Raw genomic sequence first — 21,271 nt, 5'->3', positions numbered from 1 at the left:
GTTGTGAGCATAGGTAGTGGTGATTGATTGCGCATGCTTCAATATTTTACCAGGGTAAGAAGAGAGGAGGAAAGATAGAGGTTAGTAGAAAAGCAAGCAGTCAGGGAATTTCAGCTTCTACACTTCCCAGATGCCAGGATAAGCTGACAAACCAAAATCTGCCCCACAATGAAACAGGGAAAAGAGGTTGCAAAAGAATGAGGAAGAGGGGACACTAAATCTCAACAAAAAGGCAGGTGTGGTGGCATGCAGGAGGCTCTGGTAGGAGGATAGAGATTTGAGGCCAGCCCCAGGCCAAACCCAGTACCCTTTCTAAAAAGCAACTAAAGAATAGGACTGGAGGCACGGTCCCAAATGGTTGAATTTAGAAGTGGTAAAATGCTATATATTAGGAGCTTCATCTTTAGTCAGCAGCTCCACAGCTCTCTTCCCCTATCATTTTATTTATTTTTATATTTTGCAGATCCCGGGGCTTGAACTCAGGGCCTAGGCACTATCCCTGAGCCTCTTTGTGCCGAAGGCTAGCGCTCTACCACTTGAGCCACAGCACACTACCGCCTTTTTCTGTATAGTTTATTGGAGATAAGTCTCACAGACTTTCTTGCCCAGGCTGGCTTTGAACTGCGATTCTCATATCTCAGTCTGCTGAGTAGCTAGGATTATAGGTGTGAGCCACTGGCCACCAGCCCTATCATTTACTTTTGGGGGGGGCAGTACTTGACTTAAAATTCAGATCCTCACACTTGCCAGCCTATCAAGACATCTTTGTGCCAGGCCTCCAGCCTTGTTCTGCACTGGTTATTTTCTACTCCCAAGTTAATGTTGTCTGGGCTGGCCTCCAACTGCAACCTTCCAGTTGTCAGCCACCCGGTAGCCAGGATTGCAGGCATTGGGTCACAGGTGAGCTCCTCCCCTATGACTTTGGCCCCTGACCCTCCCAGGAGTTTATGTACTTGTAAGTTATATGAAATAGGTAGGTTTCGTTAGGTAGCTGATGAAGAGACCACCACGCTCTATTCAGGCAGGAAAAGAAGTTTATTTACCAAACGGCTGCCCCTGCCGTGCATGGTGGAGAGGCATGCTTGAAAAAGGAAGGGGCGACCCACCCCGAGGCCAGGACTTACCTAGGCCAGGGACAGGAAGAGGTGTGCCAGGTGGGGGAAAGATGTGGCTACACTGGATCTGGATGTGACCTCAGGGTCTGGGACCCTCCTAAGGTCAGATGGGAGGCATGTGACCAGAGGTGGCCCAGGATGTGACCTAGCAGGAGGGGAAGGGGACTGCTTCCAGGTGTGCCAGTTACCTAGGTAACAGATACTGGGCGGATACAGCCAAGAGGTAGGGAGGTGTCCCTTTGTAGACCTGACAGTACCACATTAGGCAAACACAGTTTCAAGCACCCCAGCGGCTGAGATTTGCTCAAATCAAACCTAAGGCAACTGGAGGTACCTAGGCACCCCAAGGGACAAGCCCTGTGCATCTGCATTCTGAGGAAGGAGAGGAAGGAACCCTCGCGATCCCTTCACTGCAGAGAGCCCCTAGGTGGGCTTTGGGGTCTCGGCCAAGACGCCCCTCGATTGACAGACGGGATGACAAGCCTTGGAGATGGGGTGCCAGGTCGATCTGGGGCGCCTTCCGCGACCCTCAGCGGGTCGAGGCCGTCAGCTGCCGGCCGCCGTCCTCCGGTGCTCACGGCGCCTGCCCGGCGGTGCTGCGACCCTGCCATCGCCGCCGTCCCCGCTGCCGCCGCCGCCGTCTCCGGCCACTGGAAGCTCTCCGGGGAAGGGCCGAACGCCAGGACCCGCACCGGATCCAACATCGCACGGGCCGCTTGGGGGGGTGGGGGCGGAAAGAGCGGCGGACCGGAAGTGGCGGTTGTCATAGCGACCGCCGTGCCCGGCCTTTTCCCGCTTGGTTTGCTCCGTTTTCCCGAAGTCGGGGCGGTAGACCGAGGCATAGCGGTCCCACCGGTTCCCTCGCCTCCCCCTTCACACGTACAACCCAAAGACGTCATGGCCGGGTCGACCATTCGAACTGGGGACCGGGGTGGGGGGGGGGCGGGGAAAGAGGAGGACCTACCGGAAATGGTGGTTTCCATGGTAACCACTGAGCCGGTTGCCAGGAGACGGCCCCTCCGGTGCGTCTGCGTCTCCGTGGCGGCGTCGCCTCCTCCGAGGGTCGAGCATCCCTTGCTGGCCCGCCATGATTCCCGGGAGGTACCGCTCCGCCTCGGGCCGGGCCGCGAACAACGTAGGTGGGGCTCGGCCGGCGCCGGCGCCCGGGGGACGGGGCTCTTTCCGAGCCACTGCCTGCGGGAGGCCGGGGGTCCGGGTTCGTTGGGGCGGGGGTGGGACCGTGACCGGCCCCGGTGTCCAGGGTGGGGGCCGCCCCGACATCGCGGGAGGAGGTCGTGTCGCAGCCCAGGGTCATGTAAATTCCTCCAGTCCCGTCTCTTTTTAATTGGGAAAGGAATCTATTATTAGGGCTTCGCGCCTCCTTCACCCGATTTACATTCACTTAGACCTGAAATGGCAAGGGCCCAAAGGCCGAAGCACTAGGAGGATTCTGTTGATCCCGGACATGTTGGGGATTTGATTCTTAGATGTGATTTTATTGATGTCAGCCACTCCGCAATCCATGATAATTTAACCAGAAACAAAAATAGGACATTCTGTTGCGTTCTGATTTTCTAACTCTTATCTTCTTTGTCGGGGGAGGAGGTGATGGTTGTATCTAAGAACTCATTTTGCAATTTGATTTTTTTGTTTGTTTGTTTTTTTTGTTTTACGTTTCAGGTGAACTGTGGGCTTCATCTGGTTATTCAGACATCTTCCCTTCCTGAAAAGAACAAAGTAAGATTTCAACAAACTGGTGTTTAAAGTGAAGATAAATTGTTATTCACGAATAGTAGCGCGATTTAAAGAGTAGTCTAACCTAGAAACTTAAACTGGTTCTTGGGGCTGGGAAGGTGGCTCAGTGGTAGAGCGCTTGCCTTGCATGCATGAGGCCCTGGGTTCGATTCCCCAGCACCAAATAAGCAAAAAGGAAAAAAAGCCAGTAGTGGCACTGTGGCTCAAGTGGTAGAGCGCTAGCCTTGAGCTGAAGAGCTGAGGGACAGCGCCCAGGCCCAGAGTTCAGGCCCACAACCGGACTAAAAAATAAAAAAATAAACTGGTTCTTACTTTTCTGCCAGCATAAAGCCTGCATTAGCCCTCTTTTGAAATCTTGATGTCATTTCATTAATTGTAAGAGGTAATTTTTTTCAATATTTAAGCATTTCTGAAGGAAAGGTCTTTCTTTAAATTGATGGCATGGCATAGTTTAATTGGAAGTATTCTCTTTGTTAGAAGTGGGTATGTAGATCTCACTACTGGTGTCATCTTAGAAGGAGTGAAAGGTGGTAGTTTGGGAGGGCCAAACTACAGATTTTATTTACAATCAGGGTAGACAAAGGACTGTTAAATTTAAGGTTGTGTAGAATGTTTTTAATAATTGGAATATGAGATCCATCTCAGGAAGCTGAAAATCTGAAGATTGTGGTTATGAAGCCACCCCAGGCAGGAAAGTCTATGAGACTCTTTTCTCTACTGAACTACCCTCCTGCAAAAAAAAAAAAAAACACCCTCCAAAACAGGAAGTGGCACTGTGGCTCAAGTGGTAGAGTACTAACCTTGAGCAAAAGAAGCTTGGACAACTTTCAGGCCCTGAGTTCAAGCCCCAAGACTGGCACACATACAAAAAAGTTGTTCAGTAGATGTTATTGAAGAAACTGAAGTAAAACTCCAAGTTTACCGATAGCATGGGAGAGTGTGATGGTTGGACATGAGGATGGATGGATGGACATGAGGGAGATGGAAGATGTTCTATTACTTCAGCAGGTAGCAGCTGATTACACTATGTGAGTGAGTGACTTGGAAAACTGGCCCTCTGGCCATCTCAGGTCCAGCCCTACTCATTGGAAATGTTCTTACTCTAATAGGGCAGTAGGCTCCATCTACAGTTTTCCTAGTTGGTTTTGCTGGAAGAATCCTGTTCCACTGTTAGGATGTTCCTGGAGCTCTGGTGTCTGGTCAGATCCTTTCCAAACTAGTCACCTCAGCAGTGGCCACACCTGGACAAATGTAGGCTTCGTGTATGTCCGAGGCAGAGTGCAGAAGCTGCCGTAGCGACTCTGGGAGAGTAGCGGGTGGCACTGCCAGCCTGTAAGGATCTCTGTCAGCAGTGAGCACTTGCTGTCAGAGGAAGATATGCTTTGTTTTTCTCAGTACTTCCAGAAAATTATTTGAAATTATTTTTCACTAAATGTGCTTTAAAAGGAATCATAGTGAATACAACAGTGATTTTTTCCTCCAGCATCCTTAGTTTTTTTTTTTTTTTTTTTTTGGGGGGGGGGGTCCGGTTGTTGGGCCTGAACTCTGGGCCTGGGCACTGTCCCTCAGCTCTTCAGCTCAAGGCTTGCGCTGTACCACTTGAGCCACAGCTCCACTTCCGGCTTTTTTCTTTTTGCTTATGTGGTGCTGAGGAATCGAACCCAGGGCCTCATGCATGCAAGGCAAGCGCTCTACCACTGAGCCACCTTCCCAGCCCGCATCCTTAGTTTTTATTGCGTGCTTCATCTTTTTAATTGAGCGGAGACTCTCCCCTTCTTCCCTCCCCCCCACCCCTACTGTGGACTATGGCCTGCTGAGACAAAGGTCCTCAGCATGGAGCATGCTTCCTTCCCATCTCAGGATCCCCTGAGTCATGAAGGGTAAGATACACATCAACTGTCCCCTTGAGACTGTTTTGAGGTGTTCCTCTCAGGAGGTACTGCCAGACATGGTATGGCCTCTACCTCTGTCCACTTGCCCATCTTTTTGTCTCTCTCCAGAAAGTACCCTACATTCATAAACTGATTTCCAATCCTCCTCGCCCATATCCCAACCCTGGAATGCCACAAAGTTGCCTGTATCCCTGTGGATCTTTCTGCTGGGGCATGCCCCAAGGGTGGGCCACTCAGTAGCTGGCCCTTGAGTGGCATCTTTTACTTGGTGTCAATTATTGTGATTTTTTTATTTGTGCCAGTCCTGGGGCTTGAATTCAGGGCCTTGACGCTAGCCCTGAGCTTTCTTTGCTCAGGGCTAGTGTTCTACCACTAGAGCCACAGCTCCACTTCTGCTCTTTGAGTGTTTAATTGGAGATAAGAGTCTCATGGACTTTGCTGCACAGGCTGGCTTTGAACCGTGATCCTCAGATCTCAGACTCCTGAGTAGCTAGGATGACAGGAGCCACCAGTGTCCAGCTGTGTGTGGCTTTTTAATTACTTTCATTACTTACCTGTTGATTTCTTTTCCCTGTGGTTTTTAAATAATGTTTTTCAGGTTGATTTCAAGATTAACAGAGAAACACCACCATTTCCGGGTAGGCTCTTACAACATGACCTGGAAAGAAACTACTCAAGCAGGCAAGGTATTGTCGGTGGCCAGGGCAGTGGGTTCATCCCCTCATTTCCAAAGGGATGCGGTTTTAACAATGTTTTGCTGTTATAGCTCGATAGACTGAATGTCAGAATGAAACGGTTTATTGCTGACCACATTGGCTAGGCAGTTGTTTAACTCAGAGACTGTGCCTCCACAGCCCCCACAGCGTGCTTTCTCCCTCACACGTTTGCTGTGTCTTTGGGAGAAGACTGAGCAGCAGAGGCCCCTCCATGATTGATTGCATCGCTACATGGACACAAGGCCATTTTATTGTCCCACAACCTGTTTTTCAGTATTTCTAGGCCTTCCTTATCTGGCCTGTGTTTTCTCTTTCCTGTGTCCTCTGCTCTTGTCTAGTCCAGTGGCTGATCTCTACCATGGTATAGCTTTAGTTCCACAGTGCAGGAGGTGTCTGTGATTGATCCCATGCATGTTCACAGAGTGGATGCCTCAGGCCCTTGCTTATGCCACACTGTACATGTAAGCCTCAAGAGTTTTTATGTTTGCATGGTGAATCTCTCATTGTGCCAGCCCTGGGGCTTGAACTCAGGGCCTAGCCACTGTTCCTGAGCTTTTTTGTTCAAGGCTAGTACTCTAGCATTTGAGTCACCCCTTTACTTCTGGCTTTTTACTGGTTAATTGGAGATAAGAGTCTCATAGACTTTTGCGCCCAGGCTGGTTTTCAAACCTTGGTCTGCAGTCTCAGCATCCTAAGTAGCTAGGATTACAGGCTTGAGCCACAGGGCCCTTGGCGTTCTTTGCATTTGTTAACAAACTTAAAGTTTAACTGCTCTTCCCAAGCTTTTCTTGAGCTTCAAGTAGTTGGGATACAATGGTGTGGTTGGCTGGCCAGGTCGATCTGATTAAGGCAGAGAGTATTACTATATATTTGCTAATAGGGGACTATTATGGATTGTTACTGTTTTTTGGTGGTAAGGCTGGAACTCTGGGCCTAGGTGCTGTCCCTCAGCACTTCAGTCAAGGCTAGTGCTCTACCTCTTGAGCCACAGCACCACTTCCTGGTTTTTCTGCTAATGTGGTGCTGAGGAATCGAACCCAGGGCCTCATGCTCTACCACCGAGCCAACTTCCCAGCCCCCTGGGGGACTATTATGGAGGGGTTGATTTTGTGAATCTGAAAGATAAAGTCTTCTAAATAATAACCCACATAGTAGAAATTTGAAATAAATTAGGGAAAAGTGAGCCTAAGTGGCTTTTCTTAGAAGATTTGGAGTCCTTGCCTGTGGCAGAATGTTGATTTGGCATCAAATCAGCAGTTGTAAATGCACTGCGTCATGTCCCCTGGGCCTCCTCCAGAGGTCTAGGCCAAGTCCTGCAAACCAGGTCACACAGCCTGTAACTCTTGAATGACGCTTCTATGAAACCACCGTTGCCTGGGGCCTATTATAAATGGTTCTTTATCAGGAAAAGCTTGGGACGTTTCTAATCAACTGTGCTCTAATACTTAACCCATTATTCTTAATTTCAGCTCATTTCTTATTTTCAAAACTAATCAAACATATAATCTGTCAGCACAAATTAACAAATGAGATGCTAAGTCAAAAATAAACTCCATCTTTGTATAAGCTGAGTTAGTGTAAACTTTGGTATGTGATTTCTTTTGGGCATTTTGAAACATTGTTGAGTGTTGGCCTCTGCATCTTTGAGTTTCCTCAAGAGCCAAATGTTCCAGGGACTCCACTATGTGATGAAATCTCATTTAATCTGCCTCATTGGCCTAGTACCTAATTCAGAACTGGGCAACATGTGGAGGTGAGGGGCTGTGCACGACTCCTCAAGTCTTTGTGAGTCACTGGGAAACCTCAAGTCAGCTGACAAAGTATAGTCATATGCTCCACAGACCTGCAGATGCCCCTCTGCCCATCCGCCCCTCTGCAATATACCCCTGTCCATCCCCTCCCACCTGTTCATCTGCCCTTCTTCCCATCTATCATTCTGTCCATCCACCCCCATACCTGTCCATCTACCCTCTGTCCATCCCCTCCTACCATTCAATCCACCCTTCTGGCCATCTATCCACTCATGCCTCCATCTACCACGTACCTCACACATAGTACAGTGGGCATTCCTGACAATCGTAGACTACCGTGACACCTATGGCTGATTTCATTCAGCATTTTATACTAAAAAAATAAGAATTTCTGGTTATCTTAATAGAAAAAACACACAAAAACAGAATTTTCAGTTAAGCTTTAGTAAACTGAAAAGGTAATTTATCTTCTGATTGCCTGTTGATTGAACTGATATCCTACCAAGACTAAGGAATGCAAAGTGAGTTTGTCTCTTAAGAGCTTAGGGATTTAGAAAGAAGAGGGCACAGTATGTGAGAAATGGGCAGCCACAGAGGACACAATCCATTTAATGGGCATTTTAAGCATCCATCCATTTACAGGTGTGGTACATGAACACCCACATATAGACCCAGATGACATATGCCAGTGGACACTCTCTTTGAGATTCCCCTGTTCCCAGGCAGGTAGAGGACCTGACTTGAGGAGCTCAGGCCTTTCTCCCCAGTTGTTTACTGTGGGGTACACCACACTGATGGATGAGAGACATCAAACTCTACAATGATGACTCATATACGCTAGTCTGAATTGTTGGAGGACAAGTTCCTTTATTCACTGAGCGTAAATGAAATTTATTGATTTTGCTTCTCTATTCCAAGTCTTACAAAGTGTAAAACTACCTGCTAAATTAAGGATTAACAAAAGAAATACACCTAATTAACAAGACAAAATGGAGATTATTGTCCTTTGCTTTGTTGTCTTTCTCTGATGGCTATCTTTAATCAATTGTTCTTTAAATTACGATTAATCATTAGACTTGTCTGTCTTTGTCAAAGCTGGCATTCTACTGTTTGAGCTACTCCTCTAGTTTGATCATCAGGTGATAAATGGGAGATGAATCTTTTGGACTTTCTGCTTGTGCTAGCTTCAAATTGCAGTCCTCAGATCTCAATCTCCTGATAGCTAAGATTACAGGCGTAAGCCACAACATCCAGTTTAGATTGCTTTTTGTTTGTTTTTAACCATCTGATTTTTTTATTCCAAATCCATTTACTAAATCATGGTTGGTTGAGGATCCTGAAAGCAGATGGTCATGGAACGATTAGTTTATGGGTGAATATGATGTCATATCATTACTCTGTAACATTGTATTACTTTAAAAAGTGGGATATGAATACATTATTTTGTTCAAGAAGTTACTTGTAGCCAGGTGTGGCAGTGCATGCCTGTATTTCCAGCTACTTGGGAGGCAGAGGCAGAGGGATCATATATTTGGTGGGCAAGGGTAGTGAGATACTGTCTCAAGATACAGAACACACAAAAAAAGGTCTGAGGGTATAGTTCAATTGGTGGAATGCCTGCTTAGCATGTGCAAGGCCCTGGGTTCAATCTCCAGTACTGAAAAGTGAGCAGCAGCAAGGTATGAAATTCCTGAAGACCCACAAACCCATTGCCCTGGAGCTTTTTAATGGGGTCTGTGTGTGGCTCGACTTGAACTATTAGCACACATTTTCAGGGCCTCCAAAGAGCCTGCACTCCTCTGCCCCATAGGGCTTGGTTTGAGTAGCTCAGCTCTGTGGGAGCCTTAGGCTCTGTTTCCGGCCTAGGCCTCCGTCAACCAGGTCCATAGCTACTGTTCTGCATGGATGCACTTCCCTCCCTGCAGGGAAATTCAGCGTCCTCTCAATTCTCTCTCCTTTGACTCATCACTCAAATATTACCTCCTTTTCTAGAACCCCCCCATCATTCTATGCCCCCATCCCATCCTTAGGCATTTTCATGAAGTAATAAATAGTCAGACACATTGTGCAGCCAGGTTATTCTGAATTCTGGGCACGCTTGTGTGGGGACAGTGTGTGACAGGGGCCCCCGGCAGCTTTCCTGCATGCACTGTGGCATCTTGCGAGGTGGTGGACCGGGCAGGGGCCACAGGGCAGCTGGGGGGCCTCACATCACCTTCCATGTCCTGTAGCAGAGTCATGCTGTGTAGCTTGCTGTGATAAACTCTTTGGTGTTTTGAAGGAGACGGAAGAGTCGTAAGTCCTTCGCCTCGTAATAAATCATCCTGCCTCTCGCCCACAACAAACCTGACAGAGATGTGTGGTTTGGACATGAAAAGCGGTGCCAGCTCCTTGTCCGCCTTTGGAGATTCTTCCTTTCAGACACCTTCAAAGTACCGAGTCCGGCAGGGCTGCCATAGCGCAGGCCCCGATGTATCTGGTAATGAGGCCTCCGGCGCGAGAGGGCTGGACTCCAGCCCGCAGCAAGGGAGGAGCGGCACACACACACACACCACACGTAGTTTAGGCCTGAGGAGGAAGCTGGTAGCTCCAAATGCGGAAAGCTCTGGGAACTTTCTAGAAAAGATAGTTGTAGATGCCAAAGCTTTCCAGACAGGTGACTTGAGTTCCAAAGTCTGAGATTTGTCTTAACCGCCTCATTTGTGTATCATTTTCAATAGGTGATCATATTAATTTGGTGAGCTCATCAATGCCATCCTTTCCTATTCTCCAGCGTTCTACCGAAGAGAAAATTCTTTACTCAGACAGGCTGACCCTAGAAAGGTGAGGATCCTTTCTTTTCTTTCTTTTTCTAGGTGAATGCCCAGATTGTACAAGACCCACGCTCCCCTCTTCCCTGTACTATGCCTCTACCCTCATTTTTAGTCATTTTCAGCATGAATTTTTAAAACTCTCTATGGTACAGGACTTCACTGTATTCAAAGGAATACCATAGCAATCCTCCTTTTTTTCCTCCCTTTGGGTCAGTCATGGGGCTTGAACTCAGGGCTTGGGCACTGTCCTGGAGCTCTTTTGCTCAAGACTAATGCTCTACCACTTTGAGCCACATCACCACGTCCGGTTTTCTGGTGGCTAATTGGAGATCAGTGTCTTACAGACTTTCCTGCTTGGGCTTGCTCAAACTGAGATCCTCAGATCTCAGCTTCCTGAGTAGCTAGGAGTATGGGCCTGAGGCACTGATGCCCAGCTCGTACCATAGCAATTCTACCATACAACGGAGTTATTCAACTTAGCATTACTGGGAAAAAAAAGTATCTGAAATGCTCATCTTAAAAAGATGAAAGCTTTAATTTGGTTCCTAGCTTTCAGTCCTTGGAAAGGACCACTTGGCTGCACTGCTGATTATTGCTGTGGAACAGCACAGAGGCTGAGTGTTGCATGTGGATCAGTACCGGGGCTGAGTGCTGCGTGTGGGGCAGGTTGCACACTGCAGAGCACACAGGAAGGGCCAGGGTGCCAGCATCCAGTTCACACTGATGACCTAAGACCACCTTCAGATACCACCTCTGCCCAGCAGTGCACAGGCTGGGGTGGAGCCACTTCCTGATACCCAAACCTTGTGCTGACACGGATGAGAATGAGGAAAGCACTTTGCAGCGTAGTCCTCCCTCAGCTTCCAGGCCCATCCAGTGTGGATCCTGTCCCCTCCCTGGCTTTCATGTCCTCCTGCTGTTATCTCCCCAGTGCCCCAGCCACAGCCCTTCCAAGCTGCCCGTGAGGGCTCTTACACCTTCCCCTTCTCCCTCTCCCTCAATGCTGCCCACCCAGCTGCAGGCTCACCCCCTCCTCTTCAGGCTGCATAGCTCCCTCCTCCAGAAGAGCTGCCTGCCCAGGCGGCCTTCATCCTTTCTGCCCTGTCCTTCACCCCATCCCATCCTGGCATGTCAAGCATGGGCTAATGCTTGCTGGCCATCTCCTGCTGAAACACAGGCTCCAGGCCCAGGGGCCTAGGGTCAGTTCTGCAGCCCTGGCACAGGGTAGGTGCTTGGTGATGATTGAGTACATTGAGGACTCAACCCCTAGCTTGTATCTAGGAAGTTGTCCATTGTAGAGGGGCAGTGGAAGGCAGTGTGGGCAGCACATAAATGTTCCTGCTCTGTGTGCCTTGGCATAGTGCTGTTCCCTGACCCTATGGGCAGTGGGAAGTTCTCATGCTGACCTCATGGACCGTGAGCAGCTCTGGTGTGATGTCTAGACCCTGTGGGCAGTGGGTTGCTCTGGTGTTGTCCTGACCCATTGGTCAGTGGATGCTCTGGTGTATAATGTCTTGGCCCCGTGGGCAGTGGGATGCTCTGGTGTAGCGTGGCTGTTTTGTGGACAGTGTCACTGAAAGCAGAGTCTCAACTCCTTCATACACGAGTGGGTTTTGAGATTGCTGTAGTATTTTGTATTTATAGCTTTCACAATTTCATTTTTCCTCTTTAGATCTTAAAGTCCATCCAGGGGCAGTACCCTGGTGTCTATTACCGGGTGTTGATGGCACCCAGCACTTGGGTGACAGACACATGGACCAGACACTGGCCTCTATCATGCGTTCGGGTCCTTGGCCGCATGGCCTCAGGTGGAGACTGGGCTTCGATCAGGGGCAGGGAACACTGCGTAGGGACATCAGGACATGGAGGTGGCCTGGGCGTGCAGGCTGGCTGTGGTGTAGTGTGGCCCTAGGGCAGGCAGGCAGAATGGGGGCCAGCCAGTTGGAGTCTCTGGCAGTGTAGACAGGACACTGAGGGGCAGGGCAGAGGCTGGCGGTGAGAAGACCCAGGCCCTGGCTGGCTGGGGTGTGGCTGGCCTGAGATCACGGGCAGGAGGAAGTTGCAGCACCACCCAGTCTGCCTGGCCTGGGATGGAGTGGGAGCTGTGGGGGCCCAAGGCTGTGCCTGCACAGTGAGCTCCCTGCCCTGCCCCGCCATGCCTGTGCCCACGCTCAGCCCGGTGGCTTTGAGGAGTGGCAGAGATCTGTGAGCCAAAGGGCAGATCAGTAGCTATCACGGTAGATAGTTACCGATAGTAGATAGTTGGATGAAGTGGAAGTTAAGGTGTCTGTAAGTTTAATTATGAGAAATGGGGAGACTAAAGTAGGAAAAATGAAGTTTTTGCTGAGCTAGTGTACATGGTAGCAATTTAGCTTACAATCATACTTTCAATTAATTTATAATTTACATACCAGAAGCACCAAGGGTGAGAAAGGTTAACCTGCTACCTAGAATGGTGTTTTTTAAAAAATTGTTGCTGTTGTTTTGTTTTGTGTTGTTTTTGTTGGTTGTGGGGCTTGAACTCAGGGACTGGGTGTTGTCCTTGAACAGTTTTTGCTCAAGGCTAGTGCTCTACTATGTTGAACCACAGTGACACTTCCAGTTTTCTGGTGGTTAATTGGAGATAAGGGTCTCATAGACTTTGCCTGCCTCAGCTGGCTTTGAATTGTGAGCCTCAGATCTTGGCCTCCTGAGTAAAAAGGATTACAGGTGTGAGCCACCCACACTCAGCTTAGAATTTTTTTTTACACTTTTTTAAAAAAAAAAACAGTTTCTCTCAGGTCTGTTGTTAAACATCAGATCTTTGTCAGCCACTAACACACACGCACCTCTTCTGCTACTCACTGTTGGTGATGAGAAGGAATTCTGTCACTTCCACACCTGTTCATTTCTGCACCTGTCCTACATACCTGTCCTCATGCACCTGTTCTTCACTTACACACTGGTCCTCACGCACCTGGCCTCACGCACCTGTCCTCACCTCCATACTTGTTCATCACTTCTGCACCTGTGCTCGCTTCTGCACCTGTGCTCGCTTCCGCACCTGTGCTCGCTTCCGCACCTGTGCTCATGCACCTATCCTGACTTCCTCACCTGTCCTCACGCACCTGCCCTCACTTCCGCACCTGAACTCACTTATGCACCTGTCCTCATGCTGGATACACTGTCACTTGCTTTCTTTTAAGCTTACCATAGTCAGTTATTACCAACATCAAACATTTCTATTAAACCTCCCATTAGAATTGCATGCAGGAAGATAGAGCCACACTCCCCGTTCCCTGCTGTCTGTTCATGTACTCCACAGGACTGTGCACTTCCTTACTGGTCAGAGGATATGTTACAGCCTTTGAACATGAGACGCTTACCGTCTTACTTGCTGCTGAATATGTACAAGATAAGATTTCATGTTGAACACGTATCCTTACCATTTTAGCCTCTGAGGAAATGTGTAATAGTGACAACCACTGAGGGATATCATTAAGTCATTTTCATGAAAATGAACTGTCCAAGTCAGGCATTGATAGTTCATGCCTGTAAGCCTGGTAGTCAGGAGGCTGAGATGTGAGGAATGAGGCTGAGAGCCAGCCTAGCCGAGAAGTCCATGAAACTCTTATCTCCAAAATAGCAAGCCAGGTGCTGGTGGCTCACACCTATAATTCTAGCTGCTCAGGAGGCTGACAACTGAGGATCATAGGTCAAAGCCAGTACAGACAGGAAAAATCCCTGAGACTCTTATCTCCAATTAACCACCAGAAAACTGCAAGTGGCACGATGGCTCAAAGTGGTAGAGCACTAGCCTTGAGCAAAAAGAACTCAGAGACAACGACCAGGCCTGAGTTTAAGTCCCATAGCCAACCAAAGGAAAAAAAGAGAAACCCAAAATAACAAAATCAGTGCTGGAGGCATGGCTCAAGTGGAATAGCACCAGCAGAGCAAGCAAAGCCAAGTAAGGCCCCGAGTTCAGAGCCTGGTAAGAACTGTCCAGAGCTCAATTTCTTGCCCTAGTGAACGTTTCACAGAGCTCACAGGTCTCTCATGTGTGTCTGCTCCAATGATTTCACTGCCTGGCTAGTCTTTCCATGAGCAATGTGCCAGAGGCTGACCTCTCTGCCATCTTGGCCTCTACCTCAGATATTTGACGTTTCCGGTGCCAGGTCAACTTGCTGTGAATAACTGATGTTGGAGACTGGTTAATACAGTGAAAGCTTGGGCTTAATGATTGCCCTTGGTAATCTTGGCCTCTTTGTGCATGACTTACAATCAAATACAGGTCTCATGGCACCAGGGGCCTGGAAGTGTCTGTCACCAGCTTGCAGGCACTGGGCACAGGTATGGCATTTGGAGGAGAAGGCAGCCTGCTGGATCAGTCCTGCTGACATTCACGTTGTTTTCCAGGCAGAAGCTGACTGTGTGTCCTATCATCGATGGGGAAGAGCACCTTCGCTTGCTCAACTTCCAGCACAATTTTATAACTCAGATCCAGAATATTTCTAATCTGCATAGGCTGATATTCCTGGACCTATATGACAACCAGATTGAGGAGATCAGTGGGCTCTCCACCCTTCGGTCCCTCCGCGTCCTCCTCTTGGGGAAGAACAGGTACAGTGGCAGCCCTTTCACATTGTAGAATGACACGGGAACCTCCACCTCTTCGTGTGCTTCCACAAGGAGACCTCTTCTTTCTTTCTCTTTTTCTTTTTCTTCATTTTCTTTTTCTTTTTCTTCATTTTCTTTTTCTTTTTGCCATTCCTGGGGCTTGAACTTAGGGCCTGGGCACTGTCCCTGAGCTTCTTTTGCTCAAGGCTAGTGCTCTACCACTTGAGCCACAGCCACTTCAACCTTTTTTTTTTTTTTTTGGTTGGTCATGGGGCTTGAACTATGTGCCTTAATGCTGTCCCTCAGCTCAAAGCTAGCGCTCTACCACTTGAGCCACTGCACCACTTCCAGTTTTCTGAGTAGCTCACAGACTTTCCTGCCTGGGCTGGCTTTGAACTGCAATCCTCAGATCTCAGCCTCCTGAGTAGCTGGGATTACAGTTGAAAGGCAAAGAAGCACAAATATTCAATATTCAATATTCAATAGAGGAGAGATAGGCAGAAACCCCTAACTGGTCCTGCGGCTTGAACTCAGGTCCTGGGCACTGAGCTTTTATGCTCAAGGCGAGGGCTCAACTATTTGAGCTGCAGCTCCATTTCCCTTTTCTTTTCTTAAAATATATAATTTTATTGTTATTATTAAAGAATTGTACAGAGGAGTTACCATTTCATAAGTCAGTTGATAAGTACATTTCTTTTTGGACAGTGTCATTCCTTTCATTTTCCCTCAGTTTTCCCTCCAAGCAGATCTCCACTTCTGTGGAATCATATGATGGTTCCCATTGTAGATACCACAAGTTTCCCGTTAGCATTTGCTCCATTGTGCCACATGGCCGCAGCTTAGGACTCTGGGTGTGCCTCAGGAGGGACTTCCTGGAGCAGGCTGAGGCCTGTTGCCCTCCACAGTGGCCCCAGGGAGCCCAAGGGCTGCTCCATGTCTCTTCCCACTCCTCACAATGTCAGAACATCTCCTGGGACTTCCTGAGCTCGCTGGTGATTAGTCAGTGGACTCTGATTAGTGGTTCTCAAGTTCAAGTCTAGTTCTCACCCTTCTCAGTCAGCATGAGCTGTATCCACTCTCATCCGTCCAGGATTCTGTTTCTCCCTGGAGCTCTCCTCTTTCCGTCCTGCTCCTTCCCAGTGCACGCTGAGCTATACCAGGGTTCTCCTCAGCATTCTGTTCTTCTGGAACAGCTTCTTGTGCCCCGATGTGGGGTTCCGATGCGCCTCACAATTGGCGCCTTCCATCCTGTGTGTGGTGTCAGGGCTGAGGATAAGCAACTGGCTGAGTCCCTGCTTTCTGTGACCTGGGCTTTCTGGAGGGAGAAGAGCAGGAGCAAAGGAGGCTGAGGCCCCTATGGCTTCACGTTTCCTCTAGTTCCTTCCTCTCACTGTGGTGCAGTAGAGGAGCACAGGATATAGCGCTTCCTCCTTGGCCAGGATGTCCAAGAGGACTAGAGCCAGGGAGAAGCCCCAGGCCAGATGTGAGCTTGTCCCTGGGGCTGGGAATGCAGGGCAGTGGTAGCTTAGGACCCTGAGGGTAGAATCAGGGGCTGTTTCTATTCTTAGGAGAAATGCCTTGACCTTGTACTTCTCCTTCTGAAAAGTAGAATTGCTAGCAGGGTGTCAGTGTTCACACCTGTAATCCTAGCTACTCAGGAGGCTGAGATTGGAGTTCAAAGTCAGCCTAAGGAAGAAATTCTGTGAGCCATTTATCTCCAGTGAACCACCAACAAGCCCAAAGTCCAGCTGTGGCTCAAGTGGTAGAGTGTTAGCTTTGAGTGAAAAAACTCAGGGACAGTACCCAGACCCTGAGTTCAAGCCCAGGATTGGCACTAAAAAAGGAAAGAAAGGGAAAGGGAAAAGAAAAGGAAGGAAGGAAGGAAGAGAAAAAGAAGAAGAAGAAGAAGTAGAATGATTCTCCTCCTAATGTGGGCCATTGAAGCTCTCTTTCTCCTAGTGGCACTAGAGGCACCTTCAATGTAAGATTACCTCAAGGGGAGTGCATTACTCTTTAATGCATGTCCTGACATAGCTCTGTCATGTACAGAGAAGAAGAGAGGAACTCAGTGAAGAGCAGCGTAGAGTTGATGACGGATGGGGTGCATCGTGTTTTCACTCACCTTTGTTGTTCTTATGCTTCCTTTCAGAATCAAAAGAATCTCAAATCTGGAGAATCTGAAACTCTTAGATGTCTTGGACCTTCATGGAAATCAGGTATTAGAAAGCTTGCTTGCTTGCATGCTCCCTCCCTCCCTTCCTTCCTTTCCTTTCCTTCAGGTCTCTCTCTCTCTCTCTGTCTTGAAAAAGCAATGTTTATTAAGAGAGTAGAAATACAAAGAGTTTTCTCAGAGAGGAGAAATATTCAGACTTTTTTCTCTCCCTTTTGAAAAAAATACTTAAGAGAATTGGTATGATTTTTGTGGTACTGGATTTGAACTCAGCGCCTCATGCCTGCTCTGTAGGTGCTCTACAATTTGAGCCACGCCTCAAGTCTTTTGCCTTAGATGGTTTTTAGATGTTATTTTTTCTTTCCTGGCCAGTCTATCTGTGTCTCTTATGTAGCTGGGACAACAGACATGAACCATCATGCCTGGCTTATTAGATGAGAATAGGTTTCGCTAACTTTGTGTTCAGTTTGTCCTGAGGCCATAATCTTCCCATTCTTAGCCTCCCCAGCAGCCAGGACTATAGGCATGAGCTACTGTACTTAGCCCTATGTTTTAAGAATCATATTTACATTGAACTTTTAAAGAATTATTTTACTGATTCATTGACATTGGTAAGGTATTAAACTTGCTTATATAAGATCCAGTAAAAACTTTGGAATATTCATGACAATTTTATTTTCATTTCGTTTTTTAAAAGCTTATTTTTACCTTCACGTTATTCAGCCCTGACTTGAGAACTTAGGAGTTTCTCCCTCCATCCTTTGCTTCCTCATCAGAGGTGCCTGCTGCGTCCATTCCATGCTCGTGCTCCAAGGCACACTATATGCAGGCATGGGAATGTCATGGTGAAACCCCTTTCCTGTGCATCATTTAATTCATCAATAAAAGCACTATGAGCTGGTCTGCAAAAAAATGAATTTGCAATAAGTATGCTCATGTTTCCATTCTTCGCCTTACAAGGAATCTAGAAGTTTCATTTGGCAGGTAGAATGTAGCCCTCAGGGCACCCAGCCACATTGGGCGCTTGGAGCTGCTGAGAAAAATACACTCATTGATTCTTTTATGAAATCTACTCCAAATATTAACTGTGGTCCCGCTGTAGGACAGGACCCTTTGGTCATCTCCTGGCTAGATGACCTCATATTTTATAATCTAGGAAGTCAGAAATAGATTCTAAAGGTCTTTATATACCAACTTGTCACTAATCTAATCACGGAATATTTTATTTTTAAGGTTTCAATGACATTCATGTATACTAATCCCCCTCCTCTACTTTTTTTTTCTTAAACAGATTACCAAAATTGAAAATGTCAATCACTTGTGTGATTTAAGAGTTTTAAACCTTGCCCGGAACCATTTAAGTCATGTTGATAATCTTAATGGTCTGGATTCCCTAACTGAACTAAACCTTCGGCACAACCAAATCACTTATGTGGTGAGTGAGTACACTGGGGGTGGGGGTGGGGTGGGGTGCTAGTTCTGGCTTTGCTGCTAAGGGAATGGGTCTATGTTACTGTGTTGCTTCAGGCAAAGTCAGACCCAAGGTTGTTCAGGTTTTTCCTAAATTTAAGTTGAACGTACAGTTACTAAGCTTTGTAATATGTTGAATTGGGAAGTAGTAAGGTGTTTTCCATTTTAGAGAATAAATATGAATTTATAAATAGAAGTGTCCTCACCAGGTGAGTCAGCCAGGGTGAATGCCTGCTGACTCGTTTCCGTTTTTGCCATGGGGCAGGATTAGAGAGAAGGTTATTGAAGATGCAAGTTGGGGAACTAAAGGCCCTGCAAGGGTTGCTGGGGTTCTGAAGGGCCACACCACCCATCCTTTACCCTCCCATGAAGGAGCTGCCCAGGGACTCGGCTGGTTCTGCTCTCAGCCTTCACTCTGCTAATCGGTGTGATCCTGGTAAATAAATCATCCTAGAGTAAATCCTAGAATGAAGGCATTGGGTGTCCTTCCCTTAGGGTCTGTTTTGGCTGTGGATGCTGCAAAAAGACTTGAGGTAGCAGAGAACTAGCAGCAGGTAAGCAGGAGGAAAAGAGGTAGATTGTGGGGGTGAAACTGCATTGTGACCTACTTGGTTAGATTGTGGTTTTGTCATGGGTCGACAACTGAGCGGCAGGGCCCTGGCTGCACAGCGGATTTCTCACCACAAGCCTGCTCCCAGGCGAGGAGATGGGGTGACTTGTCCAGTCACTATCAGTCTCCCCTGGGATGAGTAGAAGGGAAGGCAGTGGCTCACAGGGGGAGGGGAAGGAGGCAGCCAGCTTGCACATCAGAGCCACCATCCCTCATCCCTCTGGTTGTGTGGAGCTCTGCCTGCCTGTGCCCTTTACAAATGTCGTGCTTAGTGCAGCCAAGGTTTCTGCAGCTGCAGCACTGAGCATGCTCACTGGGTTAGGCAGAATGGCCGCGGGGTCCCAGGAATAGCTGCCGAGGGGACAGACCCCTGCTCTGACTCGGTGCATGTTCACCCCAGACCCTGAAGACTGATGTCCTGGCTGCAAGGGATGTCCATCCACACAGGCCATCGGCCTGCGCTAGCCCTCCCGGCCTGCCCTCCTGCCCTCCTGCCCTCCCTGCCTGTTCACCACCACCCAGGGAACGGGCCCTACAGGGCCTGGAGCCTCTGCCTCTGTGACTGCCACTGATTCACTGCACTTTGCAGCCTCTGCCATGTTTGTTACCATTTTTTTTTGTAAGTAATTACTTTTTACTATTGTTAGTGTGAGGAACCACAGTTGCTTTGGGCTCTTAGATCTTTTATCTCATAACCTGGCTATGAACTTACATGGTCTTAATTTGCCTATAGATTGTCTTGGTTTTTCTCAGCAGATAGCTGTATTTGGTTTTTGTAAGTAATGACAGGGTCCCCTAACCGTGTCTTTTTGTTACCCCTCCCCCATTACCAGTTCTAGTGTGGCAGCCCAATCTCCAGTGTAGGATGAGGTGACCCTGTAGAAGATGGGCTGGTGCGTAGGGTCAGAGCTCAGGTGTCTGACGGCCTCCAAGAACTGGAGAAGGGAGGCCCTGATTATTCCTGATCCTAAATGGCTCCAGCTCGCTCACCAGAGGCCATGGCTGCTTTTACTCTTCTAGTTGGTTTCATAAAGTCCTTGGAGCCACTGTGTGTGGAAGTGTGGGATGTGACATTCCAGCAGTGTGCGAGGCACAGCTGCCCGCGCCTCTATGGTCTTGGCGAACCTGGCTCTAGCATCTTGGCCTCCCTGCCCAGATAGGCACCGATTTCCAGTGCTGGTATTTCACTTATTGGTACCACAATATTTTGAGTTTAGGCACGTGTCAAAATGTATATGAACAGAATTTGTGCCGTGACTTGCTGTTCAAATGAAACGTTCTGTATTAAAAAAAAAAAAAGGAGCATGGAAATAGAATGGCAAAAACAAATTAATATAAAAGAAACGCTATTCATTAGAAGAATGGCTGTGCTAATAATAGCTTCACTCAGAATCCTTTTTTGGTGACCCTGGTATTTGAACTAGAGTCCTCATGCTGGCTCAGCAGGGCACACCTCCTGCTCCAATTTTCCTGGTTATCTTTAGAGACAGCATCTCGCTTTCTCCCCAGCCTCCCAGGTAGGTAGGCTTCTGGCCACAATTAAATATCCTGGGAGGCAAACACCAGGTATGGTGGAGCTGCCCCACAGCTGTGAGGGAGATGGGTCCAGGCAGCCTTGCAAGCCAACCACACAAGTGGAGGCGGGAGGGCTGAGCAAACCGTCAGGAGTGTGTGCAGAGGCCCTGAGGGCTCTCTGTCTCACAGTACCCAGTGGACAGCGTCTCCCAGGGGCAGTGAGGGCACCTGAGGGCCGCAGGCAGCACCGCTGTTCCTGGGGCACAGAGGCTCACTGGGGACTCGGGTGTGAAGACGCCTTCCACCTCTCACCTTCAACTAGCAAGTAGTTGTTTGGGGATTAATGTAGTAAAACTGTATAAAGAGGAGTACCATTTTTCTCCCTTCTTTCAAACTTCTTCAGTGATTTGCCAGTAAATCTACTTAAGTTGTCAAGATTAAAGTCTTCTCTAGTCTTTTTTTTTTTTTTGGTCGGTCGTGGGGCTTGAACTCTGGGCCTGGGCGCTGTCCTTCAGCTCTTCAGCTCAAGGTGAGAGCTCTACCACTTGAGCTACAGCGCCACTTCCGGTTTTCTGGTGGTTTATTGGAGATAGGAGTCTCACGGTCTCTCCTGCCCGGGCTGGCTTTGAACCACAATCCTCAGATCTCAGCCTCCTGAGTAGCTAGGATTACAGGCATGAGCCACCAGCGCCCGGCGTCTTCTCTAGTCTTATTCTGTGTGTGTGTGTGTGTGTGTGTGTGTGTGTGTGTGTGTGTGTGTGTGTGTGTGTGTGTGTGTGTGTGTGTGTGTATGTGTGTGTGTGTGTATATATATATGTTTTCTGGTCCTGAGGTTTGAACTCAGCACCCGGACACTGTCCCTGAGCCT

The 21,271-nt window shown here is 48.2% G+C and overlaps 1 protein-coding gene across 3 annotated transcripts in view; it reads left to right on the top strand.

Moving 5' to 3' along the window:
* The first annotated feature begins 2,105 nt into the window (after positions 1 to 2,105).
* Lrrc49 (leucine rich repeat containing 49) overlaps positions 2,106 to 21,271 on the top strand; it is a 50,672-nt gene continuing 31,506 nt past the window's right edge. The window contains exons 1-8 of one of the 3 annotated variants that reach the window (XM_042697402.1): positions 2,106 to 2,250; positions 2,796 to 2,852; positions 5,361 to 5,400; positions 9,511 to 9,708; positions 9,950 to 10,052; positions 14,438 to 14,641; positions 16,788 to 16,854; positions 18,100 to 18,243. In XM_042697402.1, the coding sequence (XP_042553336.1) occupies positions 2,203 to 2,250; positions 2,796 to 2,852; positions 5,361 to 5,400; positions 9,511 to 9,708; positions 9,950 to 10,052; positions 14,438 to 14,641; positions 16,788 to 16,854; positions 18,100 to 18,243 (861 nt within the window). In that variant the 5' untranslated portion in view covers positions 2,106 to 2,202. Of the gene's footprint in view, positions 2,251 to 2,795; positions 2,853 to 5,360; positions 5,449 to 9,510; positions 9,709 to 9,949; positions 10,053 to 14,437; positions 14,642 to 16,787; positions 16,855 to 18,099; positions 18,244 to 21,271 lie in introns of all 3 variants that reach the window. The other 2 variants (XM_042697401.1, XM_042697403.1) reach the window with 2 other exon arrangements.

This window comes from Dipodomys spectabilis, unplaced genomic scaffold (assembly GCF_019054845.1).
Source record: "Dipodomys spectabilis isolate Male_0828 unplaced genomic scaffold, ASM1905484v1 ptg000219l, whole genome shotgun sequence".
NCBI classification, from domain to species: domain Eukaryota; kingdom Metazoa; phylum Chordata; class Mammalia; order Rodentia; family Heteromyidae; genus Dipodomys; species Dipodomys spectabilis.
Note: the sequence above shows the minus strand (reverse complement) of the source record. Positions and strands in the feature narration are given on the sequence as shown.